General features: G+C 39.6%; 1 protein-coding gene across 1 annotated transcript in view; it reads left to right on the forward strand.

Annotated features, from left to right (window-relative positions):
* The window catches only part of LOC122550047 (myosin-IIIa-like), a 200,125-nt gene that overhangs the window by 112,536 nt on the left and 63,405 nt on the right, over nucleotides 1-24,184 (forward strand). Inside the window, exons 20-22 of the mRNA XM_043690480.1 lie at nucleotides 12,061-12,167; nucleotides 19,886-19,926; nucleotides 23,669-23,698. Of these exons, the coding sequence (XP_043546415.1) occupies nucleotides 12,061-12,167; nucleotides 19,886-19,926; nucleotides 23,669-23,698 (178 nt within the window). The remainder of the gene's footprint in view (nucleotides 1-12,060; nucleotides 12,168-19,885; nucleotides 19,927-23,668; nucleotides 23,699-24,184) is intronic.

Consider the following 24,184-nt stretch of genomic DNA (forward strand, 5'->3'; position numbering starts at 1 on the left):
TCCTGAAGAAGGGCTCATACCCGAAACGTCGATTCTCCTGCTCCTTGGATGCTGCCTGACCTGCTGCACTTTTCCAGCAACACATTTTCAGCTCTGATCTCCAGCATCTGCAGTCCTCACTTTCTCCTAGTATAAATATCTCCCTATTTCTCCCTTTTTTTAGCTGTGACAAAAGGTCAGTTAGACTTAAATTGTCAGCTCTTTTCTCTCCTTACAGATGCTGCCAGACCTGCTGAGATTTTCCAGCATTTTCTCTTTTGGTTTCAGATTCCAGCATCCGCAGTAATTTGCTTTTGTCCATGACTATCACCTTGTGGGTTTAGGTCCTGTAGGGCTCTGGTTTACACTCAGTGATTTGCTGATTTTAGGTGGTTCAAATAATCCCTGGTTCTGGACACTGGGTTTATTTAGGGACTGTGAAATGAATCTCTGTGTTTATTTCAATACAAAAGGTGAGAATAATAAAAGAAAGTAAGGTAAAAGCACTAAACAGTGAAATTAACACTATCAATTGCTGTATATGGAGGACATTAATTACACTACACTATTAAATTAGACACTGATTAAATACTTATTGGAACCAGAACAGCAGCTTTAATCGCAGAAACCTTAATCAGGCTTCGTTCCCTTGGGTTCCCAAAGCACTGTCACCTCCTGCCTTCCCCTCCCTGCTAGCTAGGTTAGAACTTCGGCATCTCGGGAGTTTAATCTCACACTGAGGAAAGAAGTTAAAAATCACACAACACCAGGTTATAGTCCAACAGGTTTAATTGGATTAAATCTGTTGGACTATTTCCTGGTGTTGTGTGATTTTTAACTTTGTGACACCCCAATCCAACACCGGCATCTCCAAATCATGAGGAAAAAAACAGTTTTAAAGTGTGTCTCATTGCTGAGGTTCTTGCTGTCAATTGTCTTGGTTTGGAACAGACCTATGTCTGGAAGCTCTTGTTTGAACAGTGCTTGTTTGGCTTCCCCCTTTCGGATGTCCTTTGTTTGTCGATGCTCTTGATTTGGCTACCTGGATCAGCTTCCCAGTTCATCCTCTGAGGCTGCTTGTTGGGGCTGGAAACCTGAGGGGAAGCTGTTTATTGTTGACTGTCTCTCAGGTCAGATCAGGGCTAGCAGTTATACAGACTGTGTGCCCCATTATGTCCTCTCAAATCTGTGTTGCTACTGTGTTTCTGGTGTTCCCTTTGAGGTCAATTGGCTTCCTAATAGTTAAGAGTATGTATGAATGTATTTTGATTGAAGTTGAATGTCCAGTATCTCTGAGGGTCCATACTGCCTGTGCTGGGGTGTAAAAGTTAGTTTTGGTCCAGAGTGTTAGGTTTGATTGATTGTTCTCTTAAAGTGGAGGTATAAATAGGAATCAAAACAGAAATTGTTGGAAAAGCTCAGCAGGTAAAGCAGCATTAGTGAAGAGAATCAGAATTAATATTTTAGATCTGGTGATCCTTCCTCAGAATTATAAGTTGGAATTCCAGGTTGAACAATAGCCCCTGCAATTCTGCAAAGATTTTCCAGGTGCCATGAAAATCTGAAGTTCCACTTTTCTTTGTTTTTTTCTGAAATTAGAATGTGCAAAGCTGCTTTAAAGATTTGAAGTGAATGATCAAATTCAGTAAGCTTGAGGGTGGCACAGTGGATCAGTGGTTAGCACTGCTGCCTCACAGTGCCAGGGACCCGGGTTCGATTCCTACCTAGGGTGACTGTCTGTGTGGAGTTTGTATATTCTCCCAGTGTCTGCATGGGTTTCTTCTGGGTGCTCTGGTTTCTTCCCACAATCCAAAGATGTGCAGATCAGATGAATTGGCCATGCTAAATTGCCCATAGTGTCAGGAGGTCAAGGGGAATGGGTCTGGGTGGGTTATTCCTTGGAGGGTTGGTGTGAACGTTTTGGGCTGAAGGGTCTGTTCCCATACTGTAGGGATTCTATTCTCATCTAAACAAGAAAAAGGTGAATAGTTATTGGATCTAGCTGACAGTGTTAATCAATAGATTTGGAAAAAGGTTTTGGAGGATGGTAAACATAGTAGAGAAACAGAACACTGACCAGGCCTGAAAATTCCAGACTGTATGTTTACTTGTGGAATTAATGAAATAGGATATGCACAACAGAGCAGTTGAAAGAGTATAAAGTACATACAAAGCCATGTGTTTGAAGTAAATTACGAAGCTGGGGCCAAAAATGCCTCAGAGAGTTTTGAATTCTGGCAAAGGGATTTTTTAATTGAATCTAATGATCAGATATTTCAGAAAACATAATAACTGCCAAAGATAGAATTTGAAATTAGAAAGTTCTTTAATGTTTGTGAAACAAAAAAAGTATTCACTTAGGATTTTTTAATGTCCCAAAATAAAAAAAGTGGCAAAATAGACTAAATAGAAGTTGTTTTCTTCATTAAAAAAAACCACAACTAGCACTTGAATTTGAGTGGGTCACTGGAGAACATTTCACATCCTGTCATGCTCATTATTCCCTGGAACACACAGAAAATGCTCTAAATCTCAACAGGTCAAACTGCAGCTACGGAATGAGAAACAGAGTTAAAAGACATAAATTTAATTGAATAGACTCAAATGTATCACTCCAGAAAGCTGTCTGTAATTGCAGTGAGGCACTGAAGTGCTCTTTAACTCAGCCATGCCATTAGCATCCCATTTCTGTGTTTATTAGTCTATAAGAGTGTTGCTGACATGACACGTAAAATCTGCCAAAGAAGGCTTTCTAGTGAAAGGGTCATAATGGCTGAACTGTGGCATCACAAATGTAAAGGAGATCTGAGAAGGCTTCCCAGCCTCCCAGTCTCAATTTTTACCCAGATGTCCAGCTATGGGATCTGAGGCACTATAATAAAGTGATGTTTGTCAGTGTATGTGGAAGAAGCTAGCTTCACAAATCAAATTGACATGATGGAAATGGCCAAGGAAGTATGAAACCTGAGTGTGAACCCTTCTCAAGGGTAATGAAGAGTAAGCAATAGATGCTTGCTGAATTAGCCAGTGCATGAATACTGGTGGTGTAGTGGTAATATCACTAGATTAGAATGATTGTTCTGGGGGCATGGGTTTAAATCCCACAACTATTAAAATCAGTAATTCTGGAATACTCTTAGCAATGATGATCTTTACAATACATTTGGGGCAGCTCAGTGGTTCGCACTGCTGCCTCACAGCACCAGGGATCTGTGTTCAATCCAGCCCCAGGCAACTTTTTGTGTGGTATCTGCACATTCTCCCCGTGTCTATGTAGGTTTCTTCCAGTGCTTTGGTTTCCTCCTACAATCCAAAGATGTCCACGTCTGGTGGATTGTCAATGCTAAATTGTCCATCATGTCCAGGGATGTGCAGGCTAGGTGGATTAGCAATGGGAACTGCAGGGTTACAGGGATAGGTATGGGGATGGGTTTGGTTGGGATGCTCTCTGGAGGGTCAGTGTGGACTCAATGGACCGAATGACCTGCTCCACATTGTAGGGGTTCTATGAATCGATGATAACAAAAGGAAACAGTGCCTAAAAGGTTTAAGGAGGTTGGAAAGGCTGGCTGGTATAGCAACTAAGTGTCAAACTCCACTGTTCTCCTGCATAGCCCTCCTCAGACCAACACACCTTACAGCTTTACTTAATCATCATCCCTCTCCTTGTACCCAAGCTGATCAGCCAGCTCTGACACAGAATCAGGGTGCTGAGGGTTAGGTAACAGGCCACTTTCACAGCCACTTTCTTCTATCTCTGTGTTTCATTGGGGAAAAAGGTGTTGTTCAAGGATGCTGCAAATGTGCGTGATCACCTTCCTTGAAAGCTTGACCCTCATGGGGTACTGGTAAGAGGGGGTTATTAATTGGGAAGAGACAGAAATTCATAACGCTTAATTCCCTTACTCATTAAAAATCTGTTTATCACGGCCTTGAATATACTTAAAGATCCAGCCCTCAACAGAGCTCTATTATAGAGTTCCATAGATTCACTAACACCTGAGAGAAAACAAATCCTCCTAATCTCTGTCTTAAATGTGTGACTCCTTACTCTGAGACTAAAGGCTCACATCATTGACTCTCTCATTAGGGGAGAGAGTTTCTGCATCTACACTGTCAAGTGCCTACAGAATATTGTTTTTCTGAGGAAGTATCACTGAACCTGAAATGTTAATACTGATTTCTCTCCATAGATGCTGCCAGACTTGCTGAACATTTCCAGCAATTTCTGTTTTCGTTTCTGATTTCCAGCATCAGCAGTTCTTTTGGTTTTTATTCACCCTTAGAATCATGTTTATTTCAATAAGCAACTCCCTGGACAGTGGCAGCACTCAGCAAGAACTCTTGCCTGTGGTCACAAGTAACCTGGACGTTGAGGGACTGAATTTCTTTCCGTTCAGGAATCTGGCTGGATGTTACTAGGGTACTCTGAACATCACATATACACAGTTCATAGCCTTTTGTACATGAGATCCTCAGCCTGACTTAATGGAGGTGATGGGATCACTGGCAAAGGGGGTATGGTGCAGAATGGCACCCCTGGAATGTCCTCAGATGAGAAGGCCCTTTTGTGACACAGTGGTAGAGTCCATATCCCTGGACTAGAAGGTCTGGGTGCAAGTCCAGAGGTGTCCAATAACATCTCTGAACAGGTTGGTTAGAAAAATGGGTTAATTTTTTTTAAAAAGGCAATCTCTGTCTATCATCCCTCTTCCCTGCCAGAACAAAATGGCACCTCCCTCGTCTTTTGAGGGGATGGGGCATTTGAAGTCAAGATTCCTCAGACTTCCCTCACCAAACCAGTGGATGAACTTATCCATGGCTTGAAGTCTGTGCACATCCAACTATTACTGGTAGCTTTTTCAGACCTGGCATTCATGCCAACCACTTCCCAGTTGAGGGGTTGGTAGAGATGGGCCTTAGAGCTGGACCGTTTGTTTTTGCCTGGGGTGTGCAGGGGATTTGCAAACAGCATAGAAGAGCAAAGATTCATTTGTGCTCTGAATCACTGCCTTTCCTAAGGTTTCATGAAGATGCCAATGTTTGATGTGTAGCTGGGAGTAGAAGATTGGAGGATTTCACACCTCCAATTGGCTGCAGATTCTTAATCTCCCCTTCACTGGCAAGTTCTCCTTGCTCTCTTTCTAGCTCAGTGGCCTGCACCTGAAAGAGGTCAGAAGCCTCAGGTCAGGATAGATCCATATTTAATACATATGTTGGGAGAGAAGCATTAAGATACGTTAGCAAGGGTGTATGTGTACACCCTGAAGAAGGGCTTATGCCCGAAACATCGATTCTCCTGTTCCCTGGATGCTGCCTGACCTGCTGCGCTTTTCCAGCAACACATTTCCAGCTCTGATCTCCAGCATCTGCAGACCTCACTTTCTCCTCAGGGTGTATGTGTATTAAAGCTACAGGGAGAGATGTTAGTTCCCTGAAAAGTGATTGTCTGTATGTGTTCTTTATAAGAGGAGTGTAATATGGGGAAAGTTGTATGTCAACAGATTCTGAATGAAAAGAGGTTCAGTGTCATCAAAGGGCATCAGTTGACATTTAGCCTTAAAGCACCTGAGATGCCAGCGAAGCTGTTCATTCTGAAGCCATCTTCTATGGTAGCATCCTTGTCTGCTGAACATTTTACCAATACGCTCTCTGACGTCCACAATCTCCCATTAATGATGAAAGTCAGTGGGTTACCACCTTAATACTTTAGCTCCTTTTTAGTTTATGTGAACCCAGTATGTGAGAAGCAGTGCCACAGTGGTACAAATAATGCTAACTTACAAGGAAGGAGTGGGCAGAATCTCCTGTCTGCCAGGCCAGTAAATGTTGTGTTTTACCCGTGCATATGCGTGTAATGAGCTGAGAAGAATGTAATCACACGGAAAACGCAACCTGCTGCCGAGCAGAAGTTCCTCCCACTTTTAAGGCCACCTCCAGGCACAATCTTTGAAAACAACAAGATTTCAGCCAAAGTAATAGAACTGAAATTCTGCCTGTAGGCCTGTATTGATGGTGTCACACTGCTTTGAGCTGAATTTTTGGTTCCATCCACTCTGCCTCTGAAGCAGCTTGTGTTACTGCTGTTGTTACTTAAGGTACCCCTTTTAAAATCGCAAATCAAATAAGGTGGCAAATAATGTGGTGAAGTGTGACATATATCGTGGATTAGATTGTTTAGGGTTAGACAATGTGACAGTGATCACAGCTATTGTTCTCCATTTTCATTTGATATGAAATTGTCACTTAATGATTTGTATTCATTTTTGGGACAGGAAATGTAAGAAGTGCCAGTGAAGAGGAAAATCAATCAGAGAGGGTCACTAATCTCAGATTTTCACAAGGGTTCTCCTTAATGTCCATAGAGACTATCAATTACACACTCTTAAAATTGGGTGGCCTAGCAGAGACCCCTCAGCATCAGAGGAGGAGCAAGTTCGATGTGGAAGCACTCTCTTACTAACCTCTTTAAAAATTTCCATTAAGACCAAGGAAGGTTGCCAGGCCACCGCTTTGGGGTGGGGTTGGAGGTGGCAGATGAATGGAGGTGGATGTGGTGAATGTTGGGTTCCCACTGCAGGATGGTGTTTAACTGAACCCCTACCCTGTGCCAATCAATTGATCTGTCTGGAGCACTGGCTACTAGCCCCCTGGCCTGCTGCTGGATGCTGTGGAGCAACTGCAAAGAGATTGGAGCAGCATACATTCCAAAGAGTTGAAATTCCTCACCATGTCACAAGAGACCGTGACTTACACCCCTAGCTTACACTGTCCTGCAATAGATACAAGACATCTAATTTATGCCAGCTTTTTTTCCTTCTAACCCTCTCTATAAACCTAAAGATAGTGCAAAACAGGTGCTGACATCATTTGAGCAATGCCCTAAAGATTTGTGTAATTAAAGAGTTATTGTGTAACCTACACCAATATGAGACATTCTGAAACAGATAGTTACAGAGTTGCTATTTTCAGCAGCGAAGCACAGAGAAAATTGACACTCCATATGGAGCTAATACACATGTAAAGGCTGAGTTAGACTTCCAAACAATGCTCCCCTAGCAACTAAAATAAAGCATTATTGTACATATATAAAGTAAAAATATATAGCTGAGTATACAATAAGCTATTTCTAAAATAAACCAAATCATTAATTGACTACAATGATCAAAGTGATAAGCAATCCTGCAGGAAAGTAGACAGTTGTTTATTACAAGAGCCATCTGGACTTTCCCAGAACCAGAAGTACCTCTTTTCAAAAGGGGCTTTAATTATAAGATGCCAGATCTCAATTTATCTTTCATCAATAACATAGGTCATATCATCATCTTCAGAAATAATTACCATGTTAATCTTAACAATAGTCATCAAAACAGCGTCTTAACTCCCCTGCCTTTTATTCATTGAATGAAGTCTGGTGTCTCATTCCTGCCCAGTAGATTAAAGGGTTCGCCAAGCTTTCAGATCTCACAGCTAGCTTTCACTGACTTCCATACACCCCAGAGCTTTGCATTGCTGCAAATGTTATTCTTTAGGATAATTGGTCAACTGAACAGTCTTCCAACTTCCATTAGAAAACAGACCATTAACTTAATAGATGCAGTAAAACAATAGTTAAAAATCTTAGTCTTTTATATAAACCTAAAATCTAATGGTGTTTTTATGACTGAATGGCTGGAAGTGGAAATTGTGAACAAAAAAGAACTGCCTCTACTCTGTTACATGTTCCCATAAAGAGACAGAAGACAATTTCTCAGCTTGTTTGTGATCCATTGAATTAGAACCAAAACTGCATCAATATGTCTGGACATCTGTCTTTTTACTGAGGCTTATTTCCAGAATAGAATTTTCAGAACTGAATGGGTTGTGCTCATGACTCTGACCTCTTTTGACATCCCAGGTGATTGTTCTATTACATTTTGCTACTCTTCTGGCAGCACCAGACAACCTCTAGTTACCAAGATTTGAATTAAGTTCTATTAAAGGGGCATAGCATTCCATAGATAAAATGACTGCTACAAATTTTGTTTAATTTGTTTGCAAATTGTTCACTCACTTGAATTACATCATAAAGTACTGACAAATGAAAAATGATATTGCTAGATGGCTGCTCTCCCAAAAGGGATAAGATGTATCATTTATTTTTCATGAAGCCACTGGAACAGGCCTAATGGTGGGTGGGCAGTGTTGTTTTTCCTATTGCAATACATCATTTACTCAAAGTTAACTTGCCGTCCAATCGACACCTTTCTTCCCACAGCGTAAATTGTTGTGATTGTTTGAAATCTGAAATTCTTGCATTTTTCCTAATGAGCACAAGATGAAGAGCTTTGTCAAATATCTCTCTCTTCTGTAATATTATTATATAATCCTATTTACTTCCCACAAAGCTTCAAAAACTGTTATATGTGTTGTTATGATCCCTTTGAAACAAACAGCTTAAAAGAACTAAATTTTCCAAACAACTTTAGTGGAAAATTCAAAAGCCAGGAATTCACTTTTTAAAATTTTTACTGCAGCAATCAAACCCAAAATCAACAAAATTTAAACATTAATGAACAGCAAACTTGTGGCAAGTATAAATTGCATGTTAAATGATGGACACACAATTAATGCAGTTCTTGCAAATTTACTCAGCCCTCCACTTGGCATTAATAACAATCACAAAGATCCTTTAACATGCCTGTCTTTCTCACAAACAATTCCAGTGCCTCTTTTTTTTCCAGAAAATAACAGCAAACTACCATGTCAAGGTCCATGGGTATGGTCTTCCCCAAAACAGCAAGGATTTGCAGGACCTTGCCAACTCTGTTTACGATGATTTTGTTGGCATGGTTCCATTAATATGATCTTCAAGGAACCGAAACAGAAGCAGTAACTGTGGATTTATCTGTTTGCGATCCTGATTCCAAGCTCTGTTGTCTTGAGCGTGCCTATATTGTACATCATCTGAGCTCAGATGACTATGTCCTTTTACCTAGTTTCATTTGGTTACAATTCTCCAGATATTCTGATTGGCAACTTTAGTTTCGGTCTTCATTTCCCTCAAAACCCAGAGCTTCCACTTCTTTTTGCAGTTTTGTCAGTTATGGGTCTGCCTCAAAAATTACAAAATCATTTTGAAGGTGAAAATAAGAAAAAAGATAAAAACAAGCACATTCAAAGTTTTATTTTCATTTCTGGATCATTCAACCTTTTCGTTTTGTGTCTTTTTCTTGAAAATTAGCCCAACCTGAAGGTTTCCCTAAAAGTCATTCACCAAACCTACTTGGTATTGCTATTCCTTCACTTTTGTTGGATCAAAATCCTGGAACTCCCTCCATAATAGCACCGTGGGTGTACCTACACTAAATGGATTGTAACAATTCAAGCAGGCAGTCAGTAACCAACTCAACAGCAGTTAGGGATTAGATTAGATTAGATTAGATTAGATTAGATTAGATTAGATTAGATTAGATTAGATTAGAATTAGATTAGATTATTTACAGTGTGGAAACAGGCCCTTCGGCCCAACAAGTCCACACCGCCCCGCCGAAGCACAACCTACATTTACCCCTTACCTAACACTACGGGCAATTTAGCATGGCCAATTTACCTGACCTGCACATCTTTGCACTGTGGGAGGAAACTGGAGCACCCGGAGGAAACCCACGCAGACACGGGGAGAATGTGCAAACTCCACACAGTCATCAAATGCTGGCCCAACCACTGAACCTCACATCCCTGGAATAAATTATTAAAAACTATTTTCCTTTTTCCAGCCTTTGAAAATCTCTTTTTCATTACTTATCTTCCTAAACAAGATTTTCACAAAGAAAATGAAGTAAACATTTCCAACAGTCCTCATTTATAAAAGAAGGTGTAATGTTTCTAAATGCCCACTTTTTATTAATATTAAGCCATTTTATTAAATGTAATTGTATATTAACTGTTCTACTCAATTAGAAATAATGTAAGAGCAAAATGTTTTTCCCAATAGGAAATTTGTACTTAATTGGATTTGTGTATTATTGCAATCTTCCACAACCCCTATGAAAGGCTGCTAGTTGATGACACAAAACCTGATGAAGACATGTAATAATTTTACACCAGTGTGATTTTAAATTACCATCATCCGTCATAGCATTCTTATATCTGTTCTACTGGCAGCAAATACAGTCAACAGTGATATTTGAAAACAATTAATGCTGTTAGAGCAGCCGATGAGAAACCGAGCACAGAAAAGAGGAGTGACTCTAATGAGGAAGCTAGGGCTTACGAATGCAGTCAGATAAAACTTGTACTGGTCAAAGTTATAGCAGCCTGTAAATTTTTTTTTTAAAATACATATTTAACAACTAAATGGGTGACGTGCAAACCGTATGACTGAGGGAAATCAGGTGAAGATAAAGCTAATAAGGCTGTTGAGATATTAGTTACATGACATGGAAAGGACCTAAAAACTCTGTAGACCCATTTTCATTGAAGCAACTATAATATAAAATAATATGAATCTTATGGGTATTCTCCAACACCTAATGGAAAAGTCAATCCTGAGCCCACCAATTCAGAAGCTTCCTGACCTGGAGTGATATTACACTGGAAGGTGCCTTAATTAATTCAGAGTGGTTCAGCATGTGGAATCTGTGAGGAAGTCCTGCCCTTGAAATCTGGTCGACAGTTATCCTTTCAATCGCAGCAATGCCAGTACTGGGCAGTGGATGTTGTTGAGACTATAGCAATGAAATGAGAATGCATCCAGTCATCCAAGATCTATCCTCAGCTGCACTCTACAGGCTCGGCAATTTCTATTCCCAGTTTTGTTCTTGTTCTCAAACATGAAAACATTAGAAATAGAGGCAAGAGTAGGCCATATAGTCCTTAAGCTTGCTGAAGCATTCAGATGTATCATGGCCTATCATTTATTATATTCTTTTACAGGACCAGGCCAGTATTATATGCACATTATTAATTACCCTTGAGAATATGGTGCTTATCCACTGTCTTGGTCCATGTGATCTTCAGTTTGGCCTTACCTCTAGTTTCCTCCCTGTTTCTCATAAAACTTGACTCCCTCATAGATCTGTCTGCCTTAGTCTTGAATATATTCAATGACTCAGATTCCACTGCCCTCTTGGATGGAGAATTCTGAAGATCCCAGTGAGTGAAGAAACTCCTTTTCATCTCCATCTTAAATGGGCAACCTCCTGCTCTGCAACTATATTCTCTAGTTCTAATAACCCTGGACTCTAGAGGAGTAACATCCATTCAATATCTTCCCAATCAAACTCTTTCAGAATCAGACATGTTTCAGTAAGTCAAGCTCCATTTTTCTGAACTCCAAGATGTGATTCGTTCAAAAGAAGACAATTACTTACTCTGTGGATGAAGGTCATATAGAATAGCCTAATACTGCAAGTTGCTTCTGTCACAGTGTGGCACTGGCAAATGCTGGGGAGTTTGCCTCACTGCACTCACGTGAGAACTTAATGGATAGCACAGGGAAGCCACAGTATGAAAATAAGCCATGTGTTATGAAACTATTTATTAATTCTTCTGTGATAAATTATTTTATTTATCATAAGTGTTGGTAATCTATCATAAGTGTTGGTTCCAAAAAACACAATCAGTTTCAGTATTTTCTCATTGTACATCTGGCACTCTCTATCATGTTTGATCATTACCATCAAAGAACAATTTGGAAAATCAATATGGAGTCAACTTGACCATTTGAAAATGTCTTTGTTTGTCAAGACCACTTGAAAAAGTGGGTCGTTGTTCCATTTCATGTACTTATGGAATACCAGACTCAATCAGGAGTTGAGCGCTGAGCTAGCAGAAACAAGAAAAGATTGAGACAGCGAACAGAGTTCTTGAGCGATCCAGTCAGAGGGTAAGGTAAATGGAGCAAGAGAGATCACAAAAAAGACAAATCTCTGGTGAGAAGAGTGAATGCTCTGAGTACAAAATCAGATACAAAATTTAAAATTTATCTACAATGAATTTTAAGCAAGTGTTTTTGAAAGGACATTTTCACTTCTGAAATTTATTTAGCTTTGAGGAGGAATGTGGTGATGGAAAATTAACTGCTCTGCCCTTCTTTAGGTCCCAATAGAGGAGCTGATCAGAAACAACAAAGAACCCCCAGACGAACACAACCACCAAAGACACTGAATACTCCTGAAGACAGCACCTATTACAACCTCATCCATGTAAGTCACATCAGCACGTCCTGTCATGTTTATTGTAACTATTTTATAGAAATGTAATGCAGTATACATCCTGCTGGTGCTATCTGTTCACCTGGAACTTCTTAACTTGACTGCTCATTTTCTGCTCTTTTCCTTTATCCTTTTCATATACTTGCAATTCGAGTGTTACTTTTCGTATATTTATAAATCCCTTTTAAATTGTGTTTTAATTCTTCCCACTGTAGTGAGCAACCCTTAATGAAAGCTCCTTTTCATCCTCTTTCATTCATCGCATAATGATCTAGTTCAACAGGGATAAAACTGGACGTGATAGCAAGCAGTTTTTGGATGCAATGATGTCCTTAGGTTCCACATAGTACATGCGTACACTTCTGATGTAGACCACTGACTGCTATTTTGCAAAAGGGCTTGCTGGAGGAATACTTATTGTCCAATAGAAGTATACAAACTGATCATGGCATCAGTCATTGTGCCATTTTGAAGCTTCTCACTCCAGCCAGCTGCCTCTTTTAATCTCTCACAACCGGACATATATTAAGCAGCATCTATACAACATAAAAAGATTACCAAATAGTTACAAGTTACTTGGTTAATTTCTTTCATAGAATCCCTGCAGCATGGAAACAGGCCCTACAAGTCCACACTGACCCTCTGAAGAGTATCCCACCCTAACCCACTCCTGTACAATTACCCCTAACTTACACACCCGCTGAACATTATGGGCAATTTAGCATGGCCAATTCATCTGACCCACACATCTTTGGATTGCGGGAGGAAACTAGAGCACCCAGAGGAAACCCATGCAGACACGGGGAGAATGTGCATACTCCATACAGGCAGTGGCCCAAGGCTGAAATCAAACCCGGGTCTCTGTCGCTGTTAGGCTGCAGTGCTAAACACTGAGCCACCATGCCGCCCCTCTGGCTGTTGACGTAATTGTGCAAATTCCTGCAGCTTTGCACAGCTCTTCCCAGTTTCAAAAGTCTAAGGAAGTGAAGTACAGTTTACTGACTCCAAACCAATGGACAAATTAACTCCTCCAGAAGTTAAGCATTACAGGGAGAAGGAGTAGGGCTCACACTGAGCAGGACAATCTACTCTAACAGGGAGAAAGAAAGAAATACTATTTTTGACACCTACAGTTCCATAAGGAGGTTTGATTGAAATTTACCAACTGTAGCACAAACATTTTGACCCATAGAGCATGTCTCGAATGCCGTTGCCAATGGCTATGCAAGTAAATGTGCTGAGAAATATTTGTCAAAAGTGTGGTGCTGGAAAAGCACAGCAGGTCAGGCAGCATCCGAGGAGTAGGAAAATCGACATTCCGGGAAAAAGCCCTTCATCAGGAGTGAGGCTGGGAGCTGAGGGGGTGGAGCAATAAATGGGAGGGGGTGGGGCAGGGGGGAAAGTTAGCTGAGAGTGAAGTAGGTAGATGGAGTTGCGGGTAATGGTGATAGATCAGAGGGGATCGTGGGTTGATGGGGGGGCTGGACCTGACGAGGGAGTCGCGGAGGGAACGGTCTTTACAGAAAGTGGATAGGGGTGGGGAGGGGAATATATCTCTGTTGTTGGGGTCCTTTTGTAAGTGGTGGAAATGGTGGAGGAGGATATATACGGAGGTTGGGGATTAGAAGGTGAGGACCAGGGGGGTTCTGTCCTTGTTGCGGTTGGAGGGGTGGGGGTTTGAGGGTGGAGGTGCAAGACATGGATGAGATGCGCTGGGGGGCATCATCAACCATGTGGGAGGGGAAATTATGGTCTTTAAAGAAGGAAGCCAACTGGTGTGTTCTGCGGTGGAACTGGTCCTCCTGGGAACAGATGCAGCTGAGGCAGTGGAATTGGGAATAACGTGGGAGGAGGTGTAATCCAGGTAACTGTGGGAGTCCGTGGGTTTGTAGAAGATGTCAGTAGTGAGTCAGTCCCCGTTCATGGAGATGGAGAGGTCCAGGAAGAGAAGCAAGAGTTGACCATTGCCAGGATTTTCTTTCACCTCTGAGGTCAAGAAAAGGTGCAGATACATTGAAAAACAGATGCTGAGATTGTGTGTCAGTGTTCTGATGCCTATGGAAAACATTGTAATACTCAAAGTGAGGGAGGAGAATTGGACTAGAGAACCCATTCACCTCTAATTAATTAAGCGTTGGAATATCATTAGGAGCTTGAGGCATGCAAGAACTGAACACAATCCAAACTGTTAAAATATATTGCCTATGAATCACATAGAGAAGCAGATTTCACTAGTATTTTTTCTACCAGGTCTCAGTTCCATGTGATCTGACATCATCATGCCAGAGATCCTTACACACTTGCTCAGTTGCTATTATTAAGATATTGATAAAGCTAACTCTTTGCAATAACCTTCAAGAGGTGTCTGTTATTGGGCCAGGGATGGCCAGGCGAATCACCAAACCTGATTATTCTGGTGCAAACTCTCACACAACTGCCACGTTCAATGTGGGGAGAAAGTAAGCATTTTTTTTAACTGTAGAATATTTTATTGACAGGGGCAGGATGGGAGGAGCTATTCTGTGAGCTTGGACTGTATATCTTAAGCCAACCTATGCCCTCTAGTTTTGGACTCCCCCCAGCCTGGGAAAAAGACTTTGGCTATTCCTTCAGCTTCTTAACATCGAACATTCCTGGATGCTCATCAAATTAATGTTTGTTGAACCACCTTCAATCAAATATATTCTTCTTTAAATAGGGAGACCAGAACTATACACTATACTCCACATGTGATCTCACCAAAGCATCATACAGTCGTAACAAGACTTTTTGTTTGTACTCCAATCACTTGCAATAAAGGGCCATCCATTTTAACAATTTGTTGTGCCTGAACACTAACTTTCTAACATGGATTGTTAATGAATCAGGCTAACTCAGGGACCCTTAAACGTGGCAGAATGGACATGATTCTAGGACTCTTACCTCCATTCCAGTTTCTGGTGGTTTTTACCAGTGTGGGATAATGTGATGGTTATACAGACTGCCCTGCTTAGCTCAAGTTTTGGTCTGGGTCATTCAAATCCACTATGACCTCCAAATAAAATTGATGGAGTCTAGCCCTTCAATTTGACTTATAGCACTTCAGACATGTCAGGAAGTCTTGGTGAGTGGGAAACTAAACAGTCTCCTGCTTCTGGAATTATTTCATTGACAGAGCAGTTATTTTGTTACAGTGGGCTCCATTGTTTAAAGTTGTATTGGTATGGTTTAAGAGCTGAGGCCAATATGAATATTTGGCTGAAATTTCAATTAATAGAAACCATTTATCTCAGCTACTTATTTAATATATTCCAAGGTTAGTAAAGGATTATCCCTCTATAATATGGTTTGTTAATAGATGTTTGCTTTTACAACTGACTGGCCACTTGAAGGAATTTAGTTCATTTTCATTGGGTCTACAACATTTTCCCTAACAATTTGTGCACCTGTGGCCTCCGAAAGAGCTATGAGGATGTTCCATTTTAGTCACTGAATGACTGCAGTGCTCTTATACCCTGTGTATCATCATGTGCATATTCCATCTTCATCTAATTCTTACTATTTCGGCAATGTACTTAATATGATTGCTATCAGTGCGAAATCTAATGACTATGCGTTTTCACCATTACTGTCTTCTTGGATTTTGACCTTTGCATGTGCAGATTACACTCCATTATTTAGGGTTGAAAATGCAGGTGTATCTTTGACTTCCAATTTCTTTCTGCTACCTCTAATTGTGCCATAGTTTGTGCGTAGTCTCTCTAACCATCATTAGTATAATGCAATATTTTTGGATGCTTTAGCTGTCACAGAACTTGTTATGTCTGCATGTTGCAAGTGTAAATTGGATAGATTTTTCAAAGAGCTGAAAGTGATCAAATTGGCTGAGTGAGCTCTTTCTGTGCTGTATCATTCTATAGTTCAATTGAACCATGGCACTGCAGCAGCATTACGGCACGTTTAGACTTAGGCATTCTTAAGTAAATCTCAAAACTCATGGTTACAGAAGTATGATTTTCTATCTGCCTTCAGGTTGAATGTTAACCTTCTGTAAATATGAAACGAGAAAGGTTAAGTAAGTCCTTGACATCAATATTTATCATTTGTAGCCTCTCCAGTGCCCAGGGGATATTTTACAAAACAATAAACTGTCAAAGTGACAAAAGGATGCCTTTACATTTTATCTGCTCGTGTTTTCATTAAATGTAGTAAAAGACAATACCAACTATCTAAATCCTGATAATATTGAGAATGCAGCCAAGTTTTGATGATCTAAAAGCCTAAGGGTTTTGCACAGTGTAGTTTTCATTAGGTAAAAGATATATGCTTAATGTATATAAAGTCAGTATAAATTATCTATAATGTATATTTTGACAATTTTAATTAAAGTGATCACAGGAATGCAGAGCAAATGTTACCTGCACTAAGAAAGATATTTTCTTTGCACAGATGCAGAAATCCATAAACAAACTGAAATAAATGCCATATTAAATTAATATTATTTTGTGCCAGACACAGAGGCTGCAAGAATTTTGAATAGTTGTGATATTGCTCTGTGATCTTTGTCATAAGTTTTATCACGTTGCAACACAATTTGTAGACATTATGATGGCATCAAAGCAATATCGGATTCAGCGGAGCATGAGTATGGAACCCAGTTTGATTGTTTGGGTCTTCCCCCTCCCCTTCCTGACGTTTCCAAGTTCTCCCAGGTTAAAGTCAAGGTGGACTTCTAACTTATCTTAGTTCCCCATATTCCCATTTCAGAACCAGAACTTGCCTCTATATAGCTGGTTTAAAACATAAAATCAAAAACTAGAAAAGCTCTTGACATTTACATGTCTCTGCTTCTGTACAATATTTCAAAACTATCCACCTTTTCTTAGCAATTTTGCATTTTTTGGTTGGCATCATTTTGTGCACCAATGTGAAATTGTGTCATACCACTTGTTGTAAATTCTGGATTAGTGGTGCTGGAAAAGTACAGCAGTTCAGGCAGCATCCAAGGAGAAGGAAAATCGACGTTTCGGGCAAAAGCCCTTCATCAGGAATACAGGCAGAGAGCCTGAAGGGTGGAGAGATAAATGAGAGGAGGGTGTGGTGTGGAGAAAGTAGCATAGAGTACAATAGGTGAGTGGGGTGGGGATGAAGGTGATAGGTCAGGGAGGAGGGTGGAGTGGATAGATGGAAAAGAAGATAGGCAGGTAGGAATAGTCATGGGGACAGTGCTGAGCTGGAAATGCCCTGTTGTAAATGCCCTGTCTCTTATCCATTACTAATCTGAATACTAAAACTATGAAGGACAATTTTCTAATGGGTAAGCATTCCCACTAAGATTGTCAATAAGAAAATCCCTTTCAAAAATGATTTGACTGAGACACTTCTGGCTGTTAAGCATTGACTGAAGACTGGGTTTCTGAAATGAGGAATGGCCCTTCGGTATATAAAATTTACTCATCCATGGTCTAGGATACCACAATGCAGATTGACCATGGCCTCAGACCATAAGATGACATCTAAGGATTTAGGTCATCTGTATGTTGAACTTCTTAAAGGGCTGTCTTTATTCAAATGATAGTGAAACAGTTTGAACTGAAAAGCAACAATATTCCAGGACACTGTGGCTCACTTGTTTGGCACTACATCCACAACCTTCCACTTCCTTCATTGCCAACACTCAGTAGCAGCACTGTGTACAAGATGCTCTGCAGAAATTCACCAAAGATCCTTAGACAGCACTTTTCAAACCTACAACCAATACCATCTAGAAGGACAAGGAAAGCAGATACACAGGAAAACCACCAACTGCAAGTTACCCTCCAAGCCACTCACCGTCCTGACTTGGAAACATATTGCCATTTCTTCATTGTCACTGGGTCAAAACCTGGGAATTTCCTCCCTAACAGCACATGGACTGCAGCAGCTCACCAGCAACTTGTCAAGGGCAACTAGGGACAGGCAATAGCCCCAGGTAGTAGCATCAACATCCCAGAAGTGAATAAAAACAATACTTTATCTTTAATAAGCTGATACTTTTGAGATGTCCTAGAAATGCAGTATTATTATGCTTAATGAAAAGCATTCCTTGCACAATTTGCTTACTCTGTAGACTAGAAAATAGATATTGAAGCAACAAAGATTACTTATAATAAAATGTCTTTATTTTCCTATGTCTGGGCCTAGCTGCACATGATTACTTCTGCGAATCACGCAAAATTAGTTGTGTTAGAAAAGACATTTCTGAGGCAAACCACAAATTCCCTGTCAAATCCCCCTCCCTCCCATTCCACCTACCACCACGACCAAGTGAATAGAGCAGCATTGTATAGTTTTGCTTTCAGATACCCATTGCGACATATTGACTGCTGCCAGGCAATCTGACAGTGAGTGCAAGAATATCTCCTCTTCATTCTAATGCAGTGCAATTTATTAGACTGCATATGTTAAAATAGATAGGAAGACATTCTTAGCAATGCCTAATACTTCGGTTTTGTAACTGGAATTGTAAACATGTTATTTTCATATACACAGTTGCAATTTCAGGACTCACATTACTCAGAATAAAATTCCCTACACACATGACTGCAGACTATGATCGAAATAAATAGAGACTCGATTATAGTTTTGATCTTTCACTTAATGACTTTGTAGAAATTATACAGATTTGGTGGGCCTGCAAATGAAATATAGAAAATAGAACTTTGTAAAGGTTGCTTTATTTTGTTCTGAGTACCAATGCTTTTATATATCTGAAAACAAAAGATGATTAAGTTGCATAGAGCAGATTTTTGGCATAGTAAATATTACAAAAAATGCCTGGTCAAGTCATCTGCAGAAAGGAAAATATTTCAGGGGTGGATCTGAAGCAACCATTGGGATCAAACTCCCCCTGCCCAACTGTGCCTGGCATCCCTGGGCAGGAAAAGTACAAATGTTCTGTAGCAAAAGCCAAAGCAGAAAATATTGAAAATGCGCAGCAGGTAAGGAGAAACAGAATGCATGTGCTTGGCTTCTAAACCTCACTATCAAAGATGGAGTTGGAAAACCACACTGAGTGGGAAACAGTCAGTCACAATTGTTTTTATATAAATGGCCCATTAATATTTGGAGGTGATATCACCATACAATTTAGGTTGGTGGTTGGGACTTTCAAAGATGGATGGATAGTCAGAAAGCTTCCACTTGGAAGTAGCAGCAGAAGACCATGCACTCAAGTGTAGGAGAAGGTGTATCAATACAGACAGCACTTCTGCACCCCAGCCAACCCTTCCAGAAAATGGTCCAGGGTGGGAAGCAACCAGCACACAGGCCAGCAGCAGTATTCTTAGGAACCCCTTTCCAGAAACTAGCACGTGCTCTAAATCCACCCCAATGTTTCAGATTAATGATGCTATATCAAAACTGAGAGAAATTCTATGACAGTTCCATGAGCTTCTTCAATTAGAGACAAAAAGAAACTGCAGATGCTGGAATCCAAGGTAGACAAGCAGGAGGCTGGAAGAACACAGCATCAGGAGGGGAAGACTTCTCCACCTCCTGATGCTGCTCTGGCTTGCTGTGTTTAACTGGCCTCCTGTTTGTCTACCATGAGCTTCTCCACTAGATTTTACATGTTTTACACCACTGAGACTGTACAGTATTTAACATTCAGGCAGTTAAGACAAAACGCTACCTCGACATCGGTATAGGAGTTCTATCAATGGTACTTACTGTTACTTTGTTTTCAACAGAGATCTGTGCAAGATGGAAAAAGAAGACCTCGGAAAGACAGGTATTCTCAATATTTTCTTCAGTTAGAATTTTGGTTTGAATAAGGAAAGTCTGCTGTTTCCTTTCTTTAGTGAAGCTGTGAACCTGTTACTTGTATTCAGAAATTTGTTACAAATAGCAAATGGGAAGCAGCTTTCCTCCAGGTCATCAAAACTTTGTTTCTTTTGTTGAACGGAACAGCAATTTCTAATCAAAATGATACAGGTAACAAGAATACATTTTCTTAGAGGCATAGTGTCAGAGTCAGTGTTACATTCCACAATAATCCAAAAACAATAGGTTTTGCAACTCGGCAATGTTGTCCGAGATAAGGAGCAAAGATGGGCTTTGCTTCCTTTTCAAGAGGGAGAGGATGTTGGGACGTGAGTTCCTCTAAGAATATTTCACACATTATCTTGTAGTGAGCTACGTGCAAGAGCTGGAAAAGTCAAATAGCTGCACAGAGGCAACAGTAAAATTAATTGGATGTAGACGATGGTATTTTTTGGGAAGAAATTCAGGTTTATTCAGTGAATCTTTTGAGTTTAGTAAGCTTACAGAACTTGTTCATAATAAGGATATCTAATAATGCATCATGAAAATTAATCTAAAATCTTAACTTGGATGTTGAATTTCATAACATTGAAAACAATAAGGTTCAGGAAGATTTTCACCACATCGTTCAAATTACTGTTTATAAAATGATGAATTAATTATGACTTTCCATGTCCTGGCTTCGCATAATTTCAAGAAGTGGAAGAACAAATCTAGATTTTAAAATTCTGCAACACTTCCCCAAAACAAGGTTGATTGATTCTGATCATTTTGATTTTCAATACATGTAGTGAAGCAATTTATTTCTGGGGTAAAACAACCCACTGAGTGCAAACAAACATCAATCACCTACCAGTAAACTAACTTTGCTTTGAATATGTTGAATAATACAGCCTGGTACCACAAATGTCCTGTACATTTGCAGTAAAACACCTCTATCATTCGACATATTCTGCACTACTTTCTGCAGAAGACAGTTTTACAGAATAGTAATTCACTGACTGAAAAAAAATCTCCTCATCCCCATCTTAAAAGGCAGGCCCATTATTCTTAAATTGTGTCCCATAGTTCTAATGTATTCCTACAAGAGTATCTTAGTATCTATGTTTCAATAAGATCACCTCTCATACTTCTAAACTCCAATTGGTATAGTCTCATCCTGTCCAGTCTTCCTCAAAGAATAACCATTTCATCCAGGGAATGAGATGAGTGAACTTTCTCTGAATTGCTTCTAACATAGTTATATCCATTATTGGGACACTAGAACTGTACAGACTACTCCAGATGCAGTCTCAACAAGGTCCTGTACATTTGCAGTAAAGCGTCTCTATCATTATATTACATCTTCCCTGCAATAAACAGCAGAACATCATTTGCATCTACCTTCTCAATAGGCAACACTAATATCATTCAAAAAATACAAAACAATCAAGGAGAAAAAGGGAAGAGAAAATAAATACAGTAGCACTCACCAGAAAGAAAGTAATTGGAAAAGTACTGTACAAGATGCCAACAGGTCCCGTAGATCCCACTGATTTCATCCTTAGATTGTTAGATTTAAATGTTTATTGTCACATGTACAAAAGTACAGGAATACAGTGAAAAGCATATAATGTCACTACACAAGGCACGATCTTAAATACAAGTACCTAGGTACAGAAGCAGAAGAACAAAGTAGAAAGAAAGAAAGAACAAAGTTAAAATTTAAACATTACAATAATTATTAGTATAAAGTAGAAGAGTAAGGCAGAAAGCTAAAAGTCAAACATTATAGTCTTTCAAAAGTGCTAGCATATTAAAGGAATTAGCTATAGATATAGTGGATGCTCTGGTAGTAACCTTATGAGAATCCTGACATGTTAGAAAGTTCTAGAGAATGGAAAATTGCCAATGTAACAAACACTCTTATTAGAAAAAGGAAAAAGATAAAAAAAGAAGTTAAATATAGACAGTTAGTTTAATGCCTGTCATTGGGTGTTCAGATTCTATTATATAGAATATAAGAGCATTGAGTTTAGAATTATGTGAAATACCAAACACCGTCAGTATGGCTTCATAAGGAAATCAAGTTTATCAAAATTTCCAGACTTCTTTGAGAAGGTAACAAGTGGGATAGGTAAAAGGAGTGCAGTGAAAAGGTAAAAGGATGTAATATAGTTGTATTTTCAGAAGGCATTTGATGAGTAACCACACATGAGGCTAATTAATATGACTCCATGGTGTTAGGACAATAAATTAATATGAAAAGAAAATTGGCTAACTAATAGAAGACAGAAAGTGGAATCTTACTAGGATCCAACTGATGTGAGTTAATTGATAAACAGTTCTGTTAAGGAGAACAATTATTCTTCTAAAGAACATAATTGTTGATATTTAATTAATTACCAACAATCTGCTGAATATTCAAAATGACCAAAAAGCCCAAAAAATTGATGATAACAGATAAAACATCTATTTAAATTGAATATAATCTTCTCCATAAAATTCTGTGCTTCTAGGCTACTAATTTTTTTATAAAAAGGTACCATTTTTTAATTGTGTCCATTAAATTGACTGCGATAAGGTTAGGGTTAGGGTTACGATTAGGATTATTTCAAATGTCCAGAACCCAGCGAACCCTTGTTTCGGAAAGTGGGCTTGGATCTGGATCATCAGTGTGCTCATTACAGCAAGCAAACAAAACTTCAGTTTCAATGGAGGCAGAGTTAATTGATAAGTGGTGGGGAATGGTAATGAATTGGTCATAGTGGTAGTGGTGGAGGGAATAGAACTGGGACACCAGGGAAAGGAATCTGATTTTGGGCATAAAAAAAGAAAGCTTCTGAATTCTCAAGTAGGTCAGGGTAGATGGAGTACTGCAAACCAGGATTCTGGAGGGAATTGTTATTCTTCTAGAAAATGAATTACTGTGTGAGAGACTTTTTTTTCAAAACGTTCATGTTTTTCAATCAAAAAAGCAGATTCAATGATGCTGACCTTATTCAAGACAGTCTGGAGCTGTTCAAATTTATGCAGCTCCCAAAGATCAACTGCCCTGTGATGATTAACTCGGTACTTAACTAACTGAAAATTTTGTTTCCAGTTCGCACTTGCTCCCTTACCATTCTGTTAAAATTTGACAAGGTCAGAAACTAAAGTGGGACGTCATGATGCACAAAGTTAGTGCTAATTTGTGTTTTGGTCACCAACCTCTGTCACAATTTAATGAAAATCCAACCCCCAGTGTTATCAAGTTTTTGAAAACTATATATCATGATTACGTACGCAGTAAATCTCTCATTGCATTGTACAATGATGCATCACATCTCTAACTCAGAAGAGCATCCCACCCAGCACCAGCACATGGACTCACCTAGACCATATGAAATGTTCACCATTCCCTGGGCCACATTCTGCTTGATTGCTCTGCTTTGCCATGCCTTAAGCTTACTTTTGCTTTACTTTAACTTGCTTTAATCTAATTTTGAACAATTTACTCTAAACTGGAGATTAGTAGAAAGTAGAAATTCCTCAACCTTACTGCAAATTAGCTCCTTTCTTGTATCTACAAATTCTTCCTTTCCTGATGCTACTTTAGAAAGTTCAATTTTTCAAAGTTACTGGAGTTGAAATGTAGCCCCTAGCAGCAGCTCCTCAGCAACTGATCATAATTCATGACTTTTCTGTGATGTTGCTATTAATATGTTTCTCTGCTGCCACACCTTCTGGAGCCTCCAGCCTATTTGCCTCTGTTCTAGATGGTAAGTGTGATAAATCTTGTTCCTCAGACTGTATTTATGCTGCTGCCTGCTTGGGTTTTCTTGCACAGGGCCACCTTTCTGCCTCTGTTCCTAAAGGTAAGTGCTGTGGGCCTCTCTCTTCTGGCTACATTTATGCTGGTCCCCACTTGGGGTTTCTCTTGCACATCCAGCCATCTGGCCCTGGTCCGGACTGCAATCCATAATGTATTATTATGAATAATAATGGGATTCAACATTGTCCCTCTATTATGTACCCCAACCATATTTAATTTATTTAATCTTTAGGGATGTAGAACAAGTAGCTGGTTCATAGGCACTCATTTACTGACCCTTCCAAACTTGATTCAAGCACATGGTCATTCCATATTTAAGATTTGTATGACTAGCCTTGAGTAAAATCTTAAAATGTTGTTTGGTTCTTATAAGCCCAGATTTGATTGTTTGCTTCTCTAACTTATATGTGCATTACCATTTCCTTAAGAAATT

This window comes from Chiloscyllium plagiosum, chromosome 5 (assembly GCF_004010195.1).
Source record: "Chiloscyllium plagiosum isolate BGI_BamShark_2017 chromosome 5, ASM401019v2, whole genome shotgun sequence".
Classification (NCBI taxonomy): Eukaryota; Metazoa; Chordata; class Chondrichthyes; order Orectolobiformes; family Hemiscylliidae; genus Chiloscyllium; species Chiloscyllium plagiosum.